The sequence below is a fragment of the Podarcis melisellensis genome (genome assembly GCF_964234715.1).
Source record: "Podarcis melisellensis genome assembly, chromosome: 17".
Classification (NCBI taxonomy): domain Eukaryota; kingdom Metazoa; phylum Chordata; class Lepidosauria; order Squamata; family Lacertidae; genus Podarcis; species Podarcis melisellensis.
In genome coordinates, this window is record NC_138534.1 from 5248713 (window position 1) to 5265396 (window position 16684).

At 47.0% G+C, this 16684-nt stretch overlaps 1 protein-coding gene across 2 annotated transcripts in view; it reads right to left on the reverse strand.

Annotated features, from left to right (window-relative positions):
• Window positions 1-9755, reverse strand: part of HDAC6 (histone deacetylase 6) — a 46985-nt gene extending 37230 nt beyond the window's left edge. Inside the window, exons 1-6 of one of the 2 annotated variants that reach the window (XM_081893865.1) lie at window positions 9611-9755; window positions 5967-6073; window positions 5695-5799; window positions 5045-5133; window positions 436-520; window positions 38-78 (exon numbers count right to left, since the gene is read on the reverse strand). In XM_081893865.1, the coding sequence (XP_081749991.1) occupies window positions 38-78; window positions 436-520; window positions 5045-5133; window positions 5695-5799; window positions 5967-6041 (395 nt within the window). In that variant the 5' untranslated portion in view covers window positions 6042-6073; window positions 9611-9755. Of the gene's footprint in view, window positions 1-37; window positions 79-435; window positions 521-5044; window positions 5134-5694; window positions 5800-5966; window positions 6074-9352; window positions 9528-9610 lie in introns of those variants that run through there. The other variant, XM_081893866.1, reaches the window with a different exon arrangement.
• Window positions 9756-16684: the final 6929 nt, after the last annotated feature.

The window sequence follows — 16684 nt, forward strand, 5'->3', positions numbered from 1 at the left end:
CCCACCCCCACCCTACAGCTCAAACATCTGCTTTTACCTGTGAGCCAGGAGGATTTCTTCCTCAGAAATTTCTTGAGCCTGTAAAGAAAGAGATGAACGTTTAGTACCTGGGGAAAATATTCTGGATTTCTCATTCCCCAGGTATTATTTATTAGATTTTGCCCCATCCTTCCTCCAAAGAGCTCAGGGAGGTTTATGTAGCTCTTTCTCCTCCTGCTTTCATCCTCACAACAATCCTGCAAGGTGGGTTAGGCCAAGAGTGAGTGACTGGCCCAAGGACACCCAGCTGAGCTTCACAGTAGATTGAGTGAGCATTAGAACTCAGGTCTCTCCAAGTCTTAGTCTGATATTCTCAGTCACTACACTACACTGACTCTCAACCCTTCTGCCCACCCCTGAGTTCCTCTTTGCCCCACCTGCTCCCCTTCTTCTCACCTCAACTGGGATGCAACGTTCCAGCAGTCCACATTGAAGCAATTTATCTCGTATGGCCACCAGCCGTTCTGGACACTCTGGGAAACTGGGGAAAGAGGTAACAAAGAGGGGTGTAGGATAAATCAAAAGCACATTAAGTTGGAAGAAGGTAGAAGGATCGGGATGCTTTGGGTCAACAAACAAACTAAGGAGTCAGGAAGGATTTGGGTGGGGAGGGTGTTGCAGGGAGATTCTCACCCTGAGAAGAAAGGGAGAAATAACAACAACATCCAACCTGAACAAAATACACACAGGCACAACTGATACCTCTTGACCCAAGGCAGACTCTGATGATGTCTGATTAGAGGCAAGTTGGTAATCTTTATCAAGATCCCAGCCCTTTAATCTGACAGATTAAAAACTACAGCAAAACAAGCAGGGTTGGGTAAGGAAAGCCTTATTATTGAGACTTTTTAAACCACCATCATCATCAAGGAAGGAGCACAATGAAAGAAGGAGAAGGCAGGAAGGAAGGGATATAGGGGAGACTGGCATTAAAGTGGAAGGGAATGAGATATTAGGGTTGCAGATTATGGATGACAGTGGGGAGAACAGGTGAGGAGACTGAACAAAAGACTACAATCAGAAGCTACTGTTGAGTAGTCTGAAGTGTGAGACTTTTGAAATTGGAATAGATGTGCAGAAGATGGCAATTTTCAGAGAATCTAGTAGCTTACGAAGACACATGGCAACTCTGAGCTTTTATGGTAATGGATAAAAGCTCCTGCTTAAAATATGGGAAACTCAATCCTCAGTGCTTCTCAAACAATTCTCTATTCATTCATTTATTATATTACAAATATATAGTTTACTGCTCTGTCCCTAACTAGGCTTGATGGCAATAGATTTATAAATAAAAGGAAACCAGCAGCCTTCCAGATGTGGCCAGACTACAGCTCCAGTCACCCCTGACCACTGGGTCATGCTAGCTGGGGCTGATGGGAATAAAGGACTGTCCACCAGGGGTACCATCTTGCCCTCAGGACTGTGGGTGCCCACCGCCGTAACGTGGACATGCGACATCACACACACACACCTGCACATAGTGCTTGTGACATCACATGCATGATGCACAATGGGTAGCTCCTCCACAAACGTAATGTGACGTTGAGTGCCATGCATGTTATGTCACAAGCACTATATGCAGGCGCATGTGTGTGACGTTGCATGTCTGCATAGAGACAGCCACCACCAGCTCCTCTTCCTCCTCTTTTCTGCAGGGAGGGGCTTGGAGACAGGAAGAGGATACCCTGTTTGCTGGCTGCAGAGGGTGGAGCTGAACTGCTTCTATCTTGGATGCAGCGCTGCAGAGGCTGCCTGCCTTTCTCTGGCTTTGCTCATTGACTTTGTGGGTGCCTGGCCCCATAATGATATTATTGTGGGTGCCCAAGCACCCAAGACCACCTGGAGCTGGCTCCTTTGCTGTCCATAGAGATACCCTGCTTGAATGCTCCCATGTGGAAAAGAAGCACATACTCCAAGATTATTATTATAAATTGGGGGGAAGAATTACTCCAGGGAGAGTTGCTGAACTCTTCCCCCTGGTACACTAGTACTTGCAGAGAGGGTTGTATTGTGGAAGGTGGGGAGGGGGTTGCACTTGGAGGACCATTCAATTATGCAAAACACACACACACAAAAATTCCGCTACCTTCAGCCTGAACTGGTACAATCCGAGTGGGGGTGGGTGGGAAAGGGCTGCTTTGTTTCACTGATTCTAGAAAACGGTCTCTCCGTTGTGGGAGTGGTGTGACAGCCTCTTTGGCATGGCCAAATCTCATGCTACTCCAGTAATATCTATTGGAAGGAACCAGTCCCTTGCTTTATCAGAGTTACCTGTCCCACCTCACATGGATGTGGCTCCCAGAATGCTGTGGCGATTTTCGAAACAACCAAAATGGTACAGGAGAAAGAATCTGCGTAGGAATCAGGAGACAGGTGCTTGCGGGTAGTCACACAAGTATCGTGGAGTGGCCAGCATGGTGCCATGCCAATGCTCTCCTGACAGGACTTACTGGCATGATGCAGGTCAGGGCTGTGCAAGTGTGGAGAGGAAGGCGCCACCTGCTCACCCACAAAGCCTCACCCTCAGAAGGGCAACAGTGCAGTACCGTCCCACTGCACCAGTTGCACCTGCCAAGTACAAAACCAGATTCTAGATCAGGGATGCAAAACTTGTGGCTTTCCAGGTGTTGCTGGGCTCCAACTCGCATCAGCCCCAGTCAACGTGGCCAATGGGAACGACTGTCCATCAGCATCTGAAGGGCCACAGCTTCTCTCCCAATCTCTGTTGCGCTGGATTGCAGCCTAAATGATGAAATTGCAGCTGCTTCTCTCCAGTGTGAGAAACACAGACCCTACAGAGGAACACTACCATGAGATTTGCACTGGAGCAGAGGCCAAGAATGCAGGGGCAACACAATGGCTGGATAATAAGGGCAAGAGGGGTAAACCAAGAGGAAGAGGAAGAATAGTGGAGAGTGTGTGGTGGAACTGTGTTCAGACTACACTGGAAGTGTGAGTCAAGTGGGATGAAATATTAATAATAATAAAAACAGCATGGATGTACAGGCAGCACAAAGGAGGATAAGTTCAGGATTATATATTTACCCACATCCAAACCAAGGGTACTTTTCCCCCCCTGCCGGGAAAAAAATAATCAATGGTTTTGGAATTAGGAAACATACATTAGATTCCCAAACTGCTTGCAGCAGAGTGCATAATGGGGGAAACATAGTCTAGCAGGGCCTAAGTGTAACATTATCCACATATATCTTAGTATGTGTTTTCAAACCAACAAACTTTTCCCCACAGCTTCCCCCCTCCCATTCTCTTTCAAGGCATTCAAACATCAGTAGTAACAATCATAAGAAGGTTGACACCGAGTTAACAAGGGCATATGGAGTAACTAAAAGCAGCAATGGGCGGGGGCGTGCGTGCGTGCATGCTTTGGAAGTGCAATAATGCACACTGTTTTTGGTCTGGTATGCATTGTCCTCCCAGGATTGAATTTGGGGAAGGTGGCTGAGGGAAGAGAGAGAAACCTGCTACACCAGTTTGCAGCAGAAACAAACAGTACAAGGGGCTCATTAGCTGGTATTTGGGGCATCATCAATCCGCTTTCCCGATATTCCTGGAGCTGATATTTTCTACTGACCCACCTCCAAATATGATGCCGAATAAGCTTTCAAAAGCACAGCATACAAGTATCATTTTAAATTTTAAAAAAGGCAGACAGCCCTCTTATGTTGAGAATCAAAACTGAAGACAAACATTGCTACTCAGAAATAAGCCACATCAGCTTCAGTGGGTCTTACTCCCAGGTTAAGTTTGTATGGGATTGTGGCCCAAGTCAATGTATGACTTGGAAGTGAAAATGTCTGTCTCCTGAAGCATGAAGTAGGGAAGGGAGATTCACCTTGCAGAAGAAAAACACACACATCCCAACTCCTGATTTTAGGCATGCCTATATAATACACCCCATATTATATTAGGGTTTTAGAGAGTAGGACACTGAAACTGGGGTTAGAGGCAAGGAATGACTACATGGTCTGAGGAAAGTGGTTACAGCTGTGAAAATTGTTTGGTCTGAAATTGGTGACATCAGATTTTAGAAGCAATGCATCAGTCCATGTAGATAAAAACTGGGGAACCTGTAGGCCTCTAGGTGTTGTTGGACTACACCTCCCATTATCCCTGACCACTGGCCACGCTAGCTAAGCTGATGGGAGTTTGGGTCCATTGACTTCAGTGCAGGAGGTGGGGGCAGACACAGGTTCCCTGGTGTCAATCTAGACTGTAGAGCAGCTTGCATAGTTAGCCTCAGTTGGCTCTTTCCCTGCTTGTCTTTTGACAGGAAACTCACTCTCTCTCTCTCTCTCTCTCTATATATATATATATGGGGGGTATAATAATTTGTCATAACATAAGAAGTGGCCAAATTCATTACTTTTCGCCTGAAATGGGCTCCAATTTCAAATGGAGACTCTCTTTGGATTTGGACATACCCATAAAAGAGTTGTTTGATATAAAAGAAAATTATGAAAATTTTATGCAACTTAGGGTCAGGATCCGCTCCATCTTAATCATGTTGGTTCACACAGCATGATGGTCTATTGCGTCTAATGGGATGGGTGTCCTGATTGATCAGATCAACGTCCAACGCTCGGGTTCAGACAGTGGCCAATAAGCGGCCTTTTGGGAAGCCTGCAAATGGGGAAGGAAGGCTTCTAACATTCAGCTTAAGAACATAAGGAGAGTGTTGGATCAAGCCAGTGGGCTATCTAGTTCAGCATCGTGTTCTCATGGTGGCCAGTCAGGCACCTATGAGAAGTCCGCAAGCAAAACCTAAGCACAACCGCACTCTCCCCTCCTGTGGCTTTCAGCACTGGTATTTGGAAGCATCCTGCCTCCAGCTGTGGAGCCAAAGTATAGTAGCTTCCTTGGATGGCCCTGGGTTCTAGTTTCATGAGAGGGAAGAAGTCCTGAAATCTAAGCCACTTTAAGTTTTCTGGGTACACTCAAACTATCAAAACAAAGGCTTGAAAACCACGCTTTCACTCCTAAATACCTTTCATCCCATGTGCAGTGAAACTGTGTCATCCGTTCATCCCAAACCAGGCCAGTCCCCACTGGTGTAGCACATTCTGTGGTGAGATCCTAGTTGGAAGGCACAATATTGAACAGCGCTGTAAGTAAAGTGTGTGGGGAGTCTCCTTTAACCCCCCAACTGCACACATATAGCACCACTCCCATCCATCACAATCATGCTTTTCACTTAAAAAGAAATCAGGTAACATCTTAGATACCAATAGCTATATTTTTCTAAGGTGGCCAATCCTTCAGCAGCTAAAATTACAGCCCCCTGGGAAAAGAGCAGAGCAGTCTGATTAACATCCTGAAGAGGAATGCTTTACCCATCAATGTTTTGATGCAGGACTTACTCGTTACACAATATAGGAAGGTACAGGGCACCTTCTAAACAGCACTGAGCCAAAGCATTCTGCCCCCAAGGGCTTATGAGAACAAATGAGGGCATATTTCCAGAAAAAAAGACTAAACACAGTCCGTCAGCTCACTTTCCCCAGCAAGAGAGCCATCTTCCAAGGTCTCTCTGGCCACACAGGTGCATGCATGTGTACACACTCCACCCAAACACTCCCCAACAGCCAATGCTGCTTCCCCAGCACCAAAGCTCACGTTTCCAAGTGCTCAACCTACCAATCGCTGCATGCTTGAGAGCAGATCCTCTGCATCTTTGTTCAACCGCTTGGCCCGCCCTTTCCGTTTGGCGTCTGGCAACCCTCCCTTCTTCTTAGTCTTCCTCTGGAGAAGCCAAGAGGTAGAACAGGGTGTCAACAGAGGCAGCAAGCCTCTCCTCTCTTTCACAGAGCAGAAAGGGTAGTTTCTTTTCTTATCCAATTCTGACTTACAAAACCAGACTCTAGGCATTGCCTCCCATCTCCCACCACCCCAATAAGGGGCTCCTTTACCATGGGTGCACGAGTCTCCAAAGGCGACACAGAAGGGGGTTCTATTATTTGAGCATCTCCAACATCAGAAGCCATTGTGGGGGCAACAGATGCCCCCTACTCCAGCCCTGTGGAAGGGAAAGGAAGAAAAACTCATGTTACAAAGAGAACCTGGAGCTCACACGCGCAACCCATCCATTGCAGCCAACACCTCAAATCCAAACACCCGATTCCCCTCAAACAGCCAGACATGTCATGCATTTGATGAAGCGGACTGTAGTTTATAAAACACTTATGCCACAATAAAGGTGTTAAGTCTTTAAGATTGCCACAAGATTCTTTTCTGTTCTTACTGACAAAAGATATCACTTGTGAGGAAAGTACATAGATCCCATTGAATGGCCTCCCACCCCTTGAAATAACCCAACCCACTAATGTTAGGATTGTCATGGAACCAGAGGCCCATCGAAAGGGAAAACCATCTGCCAAGGAATTGGCCTGCCAGGTCCTATTATCTAGGGCCTGTTTAATAGAGCCTATTAAGATAAGTGTCAGAGTAGGGAATGCCTGTAAAGTAATAAAGAAAATAATGTAATAGGGCTCATTTGGACAGAACCATAAAGAAAATAAGAGACTAGCTAATGGGGGAGACTCAAGAGGGGGAAATGAAACAATATTGGCAGGCAATTAGCAAGAGAGGAAGCACACCAACACCTATTTTACTAAGATCTGAGGGCAGCATTGCTTAAATGGAGAATTCATTATCATTTTAAAATGTATACTCTGCTTAAAGTACAGGCCCTGGGGCTCTTGATGCAGCTTAGAACAAGAAACACTAATAAAAACCATTAAAAAACTCTTCTAACATACACCCCCCAAAGCCAACTGATCAAAAAAGCAACAGAAAATTAAAACTAACTTTATCACACCTCCAGCATTCTAGCAGCTTTCCTAAAGGTCTTCATAAGCCTTCTGAAAGTTTATCAAATTCCAGAGATGGGGAGCCACAGCAGATAAGACCCTGCATAATCAGCAGGTGAATGCTAGGCTAGAGCTCCTTGCCTAACTTTCAATCTGGAGGGATTGTTATTGTATTGCACAGCAGAGAATTCAAGTCACATCAGATAAGCCAGAAACAGTTTTAAGCTCCAATCCTATACACCAGAGCTTTCCAAATTGTGTGTCACAACACATTAGTGTGTCGGCTGCAGTGTGTAGGTGTGTTGAGTGTGTAGGGGTTAGTTTAACCTCCAGTTTGCTAGTAAAACTGTCATGAAATGATGCATGTCTAAAAAGTGTGTCACCAACATGAAGAGTTTGGAAACCTCTTCTATACACACTTACCAGGGAATAAGCTTCACTGGAAACAATGAAGGTTATTTATAAGTAGGCCTCTCTAGGCTTGTACTTTTAGCTCTTCATCTGCAATTGTCAAGACTAGGCCTGGATGGACTTCTTGGTGACAAAGGCACACAATGCAGAACCTCACCTAAAGACCTTTAGACACGAGGAGAAGGCTGGCATTCAAGTGACAAAGTACAGTGGAACCTCGGAAGCCAAGTGCCTGTAAACTTGAATGTTTCGGCTCCTGAACGATCGAAAACCAGAAGCGATTGTTCCGGTTTTCAAATGATTTTCAGAAGCCGAACGTCTGGCGCGGCTTCCAATTGGCTGCAGGACGCTCCTGCAGCCAATCGGAAGCCACGCCTTGGAAGTCAAATGTTTTGGAAGTCGAACAGACTTCCAGAACGGATTCCATTCAGCGTCAAAGGTACGACTGTCATAATTTCTCAGCAGCCGTTCCAAAAGGCTCCCTTCCCACAAAGGTTCACCAAAGCCTTCCTAGTGCTGGCAGGATGAGGCATAGAATTTAGCCACCAAAGTCAATCAATTACAAAACCCTTGGTGGACCACAACTCCTGTCATCACTGACCATTGGCCCTGTTGGTTGGGGCTGATGGGAGATGACGTCCAGCACTGTCTAGAGAGTCAGATGTCTCCTGTTCAGCCACCTCAGCTTTTTGTAGCTGGAATGAGCCAGGGTCTTGCCCTCCCAGGCTGGCCAGGTGGAAAAGGCCTGCAAGGCAGGGAGCAGGTGTTTCGGGACTCACAGCAAATGGTCTCCATCTTAAAATGTACCATACCAAGCACCCATAGCTCTGTGGTAGAGCATCTACCTTGCACGCAGAAGGTCCTGGGTTCAGTTCCTGACATCTCCAGGTAGGGCTGGCAGAGACTCCTGCCTGAAAACCTGGAGATCCACTGCCTTGTCACTATGGAAAATACTGACCTAGATAGACCAAAGGTCTGACTCAGAATAAAGCAGCTGCCTATAGTCTTACGTACTGAAAGAAGCAGCAAGAAGAGGCAAAAAAGAAATTATCCGGATAGAGCGCCACCTATTCACAATTGCCACAAGGATTGCTGGAAGGTTGAAACTAAGATTGCAAAAAACATTAAAGGATGGCCATTCAATGGTTTTACAGTGTTTGGGTGAACAGATTTAAAACCCAATTCCTGTCTTTCACACATGCACATCAAAAGGAGAGAGATTCACACATGCTTTACATGTGCAAAGTCTGTTATATCCTTTAAAACTGGAAAGAAAGAAAGCAATTGATGCCCTGGTGATGCTACAAAGTCTTTCTCCAATTGCCACACAGCTCCTACCCTTTCCCCAAAGACAAAAACATTTCTCTTGGTCTCTATCCTGCCTTTGTCTCTATTGTGTGGCTTGTACTGTACGTCTGTTTATGCCACCCTTTCCCTTTCCTCAGTCCAGGCTCTGAACCTGGACATGCTTGGCTTAAGAGTCGTCCCCAGAGACATCAACGGGGTTTACTCTCTCTCTTTTTAAAAATATGATTTTTATTAAATTTTCTGTTTTACAATTTCAGATAAAACATTTTGCCTACTCAAGATATCAGCGACTTCCCTTCTTCTTTTCCCATGGTTCATTTTACATATATTATATCCCTGCATATGTCACAAAAACTGTACTAATCGGTTTTCCATTGTTACATCCATCAAAACTTATCTGCACCGTTGAATTTATCTTAATACTGCAGGCGTTTTCAGCTGTATGCAATTATTTTCCATCTATGCAATAAATGTTCTTTAAAGGTATGTTCTTCTTGCTCTCTAATTCTAGATGTCAACGGGGTTTACTCTCAAGTAGACACGCGCAGGGTCGGGCTGTCGAAAGCTTGACCTTGGCCCCCTGACGAATTCCTCCCTCCGTCCCTTAACCCAAAGCACCCTCTTAGATTTCTAGCCCTGGCAAGAAACAAATACGGATTCAGCTACGACAAAGAACGCAGGAGGGGACCCCACCCCCCCTCACCCCGCCGAGAGGTCGGACTAGATGACCCTCAGGGTCCCTTTCCAATTCTGCGCCCCTGACGTACCGCAACCTCCCTTCTCCTCAGAGACAAGGGCTGAGGGGAGACACACCCCGACGCCATTCCCACCCCCAGAGCCCCCCCCCAAACACCCACACCCGAGGGGGGCGGGTCCCGTTCACAGGGCCGAGGAAGGAAAGCGGGGCGTAGCCCGTTGACAGCCGGGTGGGCGGTCGCGGGCCGGCAGCGAGGAAGACAGCGGCCCCCGACTACCCTCCCGGCCCATGCGGCGCGGGGGGGGGGGGCGTTGTCCCTTCTCCTCACCTGGAGCTCCCGCTATCCCAAGAGCTCGCGCACACCCCTCCGGCTTCCAGGCACTTGGTTCCTTCCTCCCCAGGGCGCCGCCGGATGCTGTCACCTGGCGCCGCCCGGGCCCTGAAAGGGAAACCGTTCGCGGCGCGAGGGAAAGAGCTGGGCGGGACCATTCCTCTCGGGCGGGGAGGGGAGCGCGCCGGGAAGGGGGCGGCGCCGCGGAGGAGACGGGCAGAAAGCGGGCAGTAGGGGAAGGAAAGCGAACTTGCCCTTTTGGCTTTGTGTCTATGTAGTTTAGGACTAGATTGGTTTTATGGGGGGAGGGGGTGGCGATACTGGATTTATCCCGCGTTTTGACTAAATTGCTCTGGTTTTTGTTGTTTTCGAATTCACGGGCATGTAGAGCCACCCATCTGAAGGCAGCCCTTGATAGGGAAGTTTTCTTAATGTTTAATCTTTTATGATTTTATATTATATTATATTATATTGTATTGTATTGTATTATTATTATATTATATTATATTATATTATATTATATTATATTATATTATATTATATTATATATGATATGATATGTATGTTGGAAGCTACCCAGAGTGCCTGAGGTAACCCATTCAGATGGTTGGGGTATAAACAATAATATTTATTTATTCACTCATTCATTGGAGTAAAGGTAAAGGGACCCCTGACCATTAGGTCCAGTCGCGGACGACTCTGGGGTTGCGGCGCTCATCTCGCTGTATTGGCTGAGGGAGCCGGCGTACAGCTTCTGGGTCATGTGGCCAGCAGGACTAAGCCACTTCTGGCGAACCAGAGCAGCGCACGGAAATGCCGTTTACCTTCCCGCCAGAGCGATACCTATTTATCTACTTGCACTTTGACGTGCTTTCGAACTGCTAGGTTGGCAGGAGCAGGGACCGAGCAATGGGAGCTCACCCCGTCGCGGGGATTCGAACCGCCGACCTTCTGATCAGCAAGTCCTAGGCTCTGTGGTTTCACCCACAGCGCCACCCGCATCTCTTCATTGGAGTAGGATGTCCCTATTTTCACCAGAGAAACGTTGGAGGGTATGATTGTGCATATTTGCGTTTTTCCAAATCTTCTCTGCTTTTGGTGGTTTTTGAATGTTTGGGCGCAGCTTGTTGTGGGGAAAACACATTTATAGGCTGCTTCCGAAATAAACACAGGCTGGGTGAACACAGGCAGGCTGACACAGCACAAGAGACGCATCCACCTTGTCATGTGCTACAGGAGGTGACAAAAATGGCCCTAGAGCTGTGATAGTTGAATGACAGGCAAGTCTCACATATTTTAAAAATAATGCAGGACTTGTGAATTGGAAGGGAGACAGAGTAGGTGGCAAAACCTAAGCCGCAGCTGCAAAAGGACAGAGGCAGTCTCGAGCTGCAATCTTCCATTTGATCAGAAACACAGTGATATATCCTTTTTTGAAATGCACATTTATTTGGTCTTCTCTGTCCCTAACCCTCAGGCTTCATTTTCTAGGCTTCTTCATTTTCCAAATAACTCTGTGTGAGATATGGTACTGTTCCCATTTTGCAGATGAGGAGAACTAAGGTTGTCAGTTTATCATAGCTGAATGCTTCACCAAGCCTAAAATACTTTCCCTCTGAATCACAGCAGCCTCAATCAGCCTCAGTGACTAATGGAATAAAGTAACGGAACAAGTCAGTTCTAACTGACTTGGGCTAACCAACATAGTGCCCTCCAGTTATTAGGGACTCCAGCCCAAACGAGCATGGTCAATGGTCGAGGATGATGGGAGCGTACCCTACCCCAGTGGTCAGCCAGGTCAAGCACTGGCCTGAGCTGCTGACTGCATCGGTATGCACCTTTTTTCAGCCCAAAGGCCCCTTTCTATCACAAGCAGCCTTTCAGGGGCCACGTGGCAGTGGGGCAGGGGGCAGAGCTATTGGAAACACAGTGAGTGCACAGTATATGGACATGTGAACACACAGGCATTATTGCCATTCAAGGACGCATTCTAGCCAGGCAAAAGGAGACAGGATGCAGAACAGGTCTGGTGAGCATGGTCTGAGAGGGGGTGTGAACTGGGGGAGACTAGTGGGTAGGCAGATTCAAGGCCTAGACAGGGCTGGTTTTAGTCCATGGGCCTCAGACTCCCTTTGCTGTGCATATTTTGCTAGGGGTAATCCCCCATTGACACACTACTGAGTACACATGCATCAGGCTGCTATGCATATTGCACAGTGTATATTCTGCCTATTTTCATGGGATAATATCATGTGCACGGGCCTCCTCCGCCCCGGATGTGCACCGGAAATAATCCTTGCGCATGCGCACAAGCTATTTCCGGTGCTCCTCCAACCCGGAAGTGGGCAGCCGCACAGCGCCAGTAGGAGTGGGCGGCAGGGGTCACCGCGGGCCAGATAAACAAGTCCCTCGGGCCTTATCCAGCCCACGGGCCTTAGTTCGGGGACCCCTGTCTTAACCTGATGTGCATGAACCTTGTGATTTCCATGTCCCTCCAGACACCTGCCATCTGCGCTCATCTGCACATGCACAGTTGATGTTAGGGTATTTTCCCATTAACACTCCACATCCAGTTTTTTATGGTCAGATCAAAGGTGGTGAATGCATCAAACCAGTATTTGTCAAGAAGCTACAAGCTCAATATGGATTATGGTGTGAGTGTGGCTTTAGAAGCTAGCAGGTGGTGTGGACTGCATGCAGAGAATACCCTAAGTCTCCTCATCATGGTCCCAGGATCTTGGCCTTTTTGGTTTTGGAAAATCCAAAACCCGGATTTTCTCTAGACTCTCACTTACGCACTGCTCAACCTGTATATAAGTTGCCCATGTCCTTGCAAGGCACCTGTGGCAGATAGCAATGAAGTGAGTCCTGCATTTTCAGAACATATGACCCAGGGAGATCATCTGCCTTTGTTCGAGAAACCTTCTGAACCACCCAGCAGCAGCAACTTGCTTTTCTTCCTTCTTAGCCCCAGAAGGGTTTGTCTCAGTAGGTCAGCCTGGTGCTACCCGCTGCTGGGATGGAATGAAACCCATGTTTGGGCCAGAGCCCAGGAGAGAGGGAGGCACTGCAGCCAATCCTCCTCTTCCTGCCTTCTGCAACCTTGTTCCCAGCACCCGTGCCAGCCCCTTATCTTCAGAGGAGGGGACTGCGTGGGGAGCGATGATCTCATTCTGCAGACCTCCAGAGACCGTGACTTGATGGGCCAGATAAAGTCCCCACTGACTCCTTTGATGGCTCTACTGAAGGATGTGGGAAAAGGGGTGGGAGAGATGTTGGAAGATAGGCAGCCTCCACCACCAGCACTTCAAGGGCGATCGAGAGCCAAGGCTGTCCTTGGACAGATTCTCCGGGAGTCCCCTAACAGCTCTGGCAAAGGAATCATGTTGTGTGTGGGATGAGATGAGAGAGTGCTAAGAATCGGGGTCCCTGGAGAGAGTTGCTGTGTCCCAGCTGGGGAGATGGTGCTCTTTTTCTTCTTCAAGAAGCAGAGCAGCAAGTAGATGTCAAGAAGCACTCCCGTAGAGCAGGGGTGGCTAACCTGCTTTTCTCCACCTGATGTTGGATTCCAACACCCATCGCTCCCTCCCAGGCAGCATGGCCAGTGGTGAGTGGTAATGGGAGTTGCAGTCCAACCACAGGCCAGCCACATGAATGGAGAGTATTGCCAGCACAACCTGCTACCTACAAGTCTTGTCTCATAAACACTTCTGCCCATTTTCCCTCCTTGCTGGTCTTTATCCCTCTCAAAATCCACCTGCTTCACAAATCTTTACCTTGAACTGAAAAATAGCTTAAGTACACATAACTGCATTTGTGCAGACCCATCCTTTTGTTACCTGTATATCTCAGTAACCTCCCCTTACCTCTGCCCACTGCTAAAATGTAGGCACTAGACAGTAAGCTCCTTGGGGCAGGGACCTGCTGTCTTTCTTCTGTTTTCCATGTGCAATGATAGCGCCATAAGTAAATATTTATAATAATCTCCAAAATGCTTTGGAACTCTGAAGAATGCGAAGTTGGACTGAGGTGTCTGGCATCTGAAAAAGTAGGCTATAGCTTACAAATTGTTTTGTTGTGCTTTTAGGGAAAACCAGGGTCGGTCCAGATTGGTGTTTCATTGTGACGGCATTCTGCAAAACGTTATCAGTACAATAATATTGCATTAGTATGGATTTATTCTGCTTCATTAGATGTTCTAGAATGCTTCCCTGTGTTGCCACAAGATCAATCGCCAGACAGACTGTAGCACAACAAAAGCGGGACAACACCGCCCGCCCCCATGTTTGTAGTATGAGAAATTTCAGCAGGAGGTTACAAGATATGAACTGATTGGAAATGAAGTAGTCTAACCACTCCAAAACCTTTATAGGCGCCAATAGTATTGAAAGAGGGATCATATATGACTGCCCCAACAGCACCATGAGTACAAATAATCATGGATGCATAATAAAGGGGGCATCAGGAAGGCCCTTAGTTTAAGGGTTTTATTGGACTCAGACTTTGAATGCCTACAACTCACATTTAACTTGCGTGGTTTTTTTCCTGGAAGGATATCAAATTTTTAGCTTTGATACTAGAATCAACAGCTTTCCTTGTTGGTGAAATTGTGGGAAAAGTAGGATCTGGGACGCTGGCATTTGTGAGTACAACTAGGCACAATCCGGGAAGCCTCCCACCGCTTCACTGATGTTAATCTTCCTCACCCAAAAGGGGCTTTCAGAGGAGAATGGGGTCTTGGGTTTGTTTGTTTTTCTTATAAGTAGCTTCAGCACAAGTAATGTATATTTTGCCCCTAAATGGTATTATTTCCATGGTGTGGTTCTAGAGTCAGTTATTATTACTGCTGCTTCATATTGTAACCAGTTTGTTGGTTTTAAGGCTCCTTTATTGCAATTTTGGTGTTTTGTCTGTTATTGTAAGCTGTCCACGTTGAATGAAGGGCAGGTATGCAGCATAAACTATGTTCCTTGGTGGACTGTGTTTAGTCAGGAGAGCAGGTCTATTGTAGCTGAACATGTCTCTACCTTCCCCACTCCTTTTTACAGGAATCATGTGTCTTCATGATCCATTTAATTTCGCACAAAAATTACTGAAGGCACTTGAAGAAGCCGGCATTCCACTGTGGAAGCTCCTCCTAGGCAGCCCAAGCCATGCCGTAGCTGGAACTCGCTGAAGACAAAACTCACTCACACACCTCTGTTGTTAATACAAATTAGTATATTTCCCCCTCTGAAACAAATTTAAACCCCCAAAGAGCAGGGCATCAATAGAAGCTCATTGGCAAATTTACAAAGCCAGTGAAGAGTCGACAGGGTGCGTTATCTCTGCTCAAGGTCAGCATGTATCCCCTCCTCTTTTTTTGTCTCCTATTGTGATGCTTTAGAGATGGGAATGAATATACCCATAGAAAGGGAGGATTGGGAGATGTACAGGGAAGCGAATTTGGGCCAGTGCATTACAGGATGGATTTTGAGGTGTGGATAAATTACCGTATTTTTTGCACCGTAACACTCACTTTTTTCCTCCTAGAAAGTAAGGGGAAATGTCTGTGCGTGTTACGGAGCGAATGCCTGCGGGTGGCGGAGGGGATCTGCTGCAGTCGTGAGCAGAGGATCCATGGTTCCCCTTCCTTCCCTCCTCCGTGGCTCGCTTTGAAACAGCAAAGCGGGAGAAGAGCCGCGGAGTGGGGAGGAGAGAGGGACAGAGAGCCTGCTTCTTTAAAGGAGCAAAGCGGGAGGGAAGAGGAGCCTTCTCCCCTTATACCTCTCTTCTTCATTATTAGTAGCATCCTTCTCCACCCACCCCACGTATGTTCCTTCTCCCCTTAAACTCCTCTCCTGCATTATTAGCAGCATCCTTCTCCACACACCCCACGCGTGTTCCTTGTCCCTTGAATGCTTTTCCTTCCTTCCCCACTTAAAACGTGGTTACAAAGCACGGATCCACATGGATCCTCAGGATTTTTGCATTGGGCTACTCCAAACTCACTGTCAGATCACAGCATGAACCACAAAAATCATATATCCACTGTTTCGTTTAGAATATTTTTTTTCTTGTTTTCCTCCTCTAAAAACAACGTGTGTGTTATGGTCTGGTGCGTGTTATAGAGCAAAAAATACGGTAATTCCTTACATGCATTAGAAGATGGGTGAATGGTGAGATGCCAGGATGAAATAGGAGTTGGTGGAAAGTAGTCCAGTTGTAGATCACCAGATGGCTTCGGGTGGCCTGCCTAGTGCAGGAATAGGGAACATGTGCCCCCCCTGCCTCCGGCTCCCATAATCCCTGACGATTGGCTATGCTGGGCAGTGCCAGTGGGAGTTGGGAGTCCAACAAAATCTGGAGGGCCACAGAATCCCTAGTCCACACCTAGCTATCCAACTATAAGTGTCTGCTTATAGTTGGAATCCTTTCAAAATAATGATAAGCCAAGTGGACTCTGGTCTGGCACTCACTGAGAGTGGTAGGGCACAAGGCAGAGAGGCCAACAGGAGGTGAAGTCAGAGCCAATGACAGGCAGAGGTGAATTAATTCCAGGTCCGACCCTTTGGGTTACAAACGGAGTATATAATAAAGGAGATTAGTTGTGCCTTAACTGTTAAAGAGATCCTGAGTGTGCATGTTTGCTTTGTAAATTGAAAGACATTGATGGATGTTCCCCCGTTTTTCAGTAGATTGTGCAGGACAAAAGTCGGTTCACTCCAGTACCAAACATGTACAAATTGCCCTGCTCAGCAACTAATTTTTAACGGGTCGGTTTAGACAGTCAGCAGAAATGAATGGAAAGGTGTTTTTTCCCTGGATTGAACAACACTGCAGGTGGGAGTGGCGTGTCTGAGTGCAGCATTCCCCAAGGTGAAGGAGTCCCAAAACAAAACTCCGTGTCCCACAACAGGCAAGCAGTAGTGAGCAGCTGAGATGTACATGGAACAACTTTCCCCCAAATCTCTACTGATAGCCACACTGATAGCCACTCTTGGCTTGCCGGGGGGGGGGGCGTGTGTGGGACAGACAGGACAGCTGAGATACATAATAGGGTGGATGACTATTAGGATTGCCATTTGCATT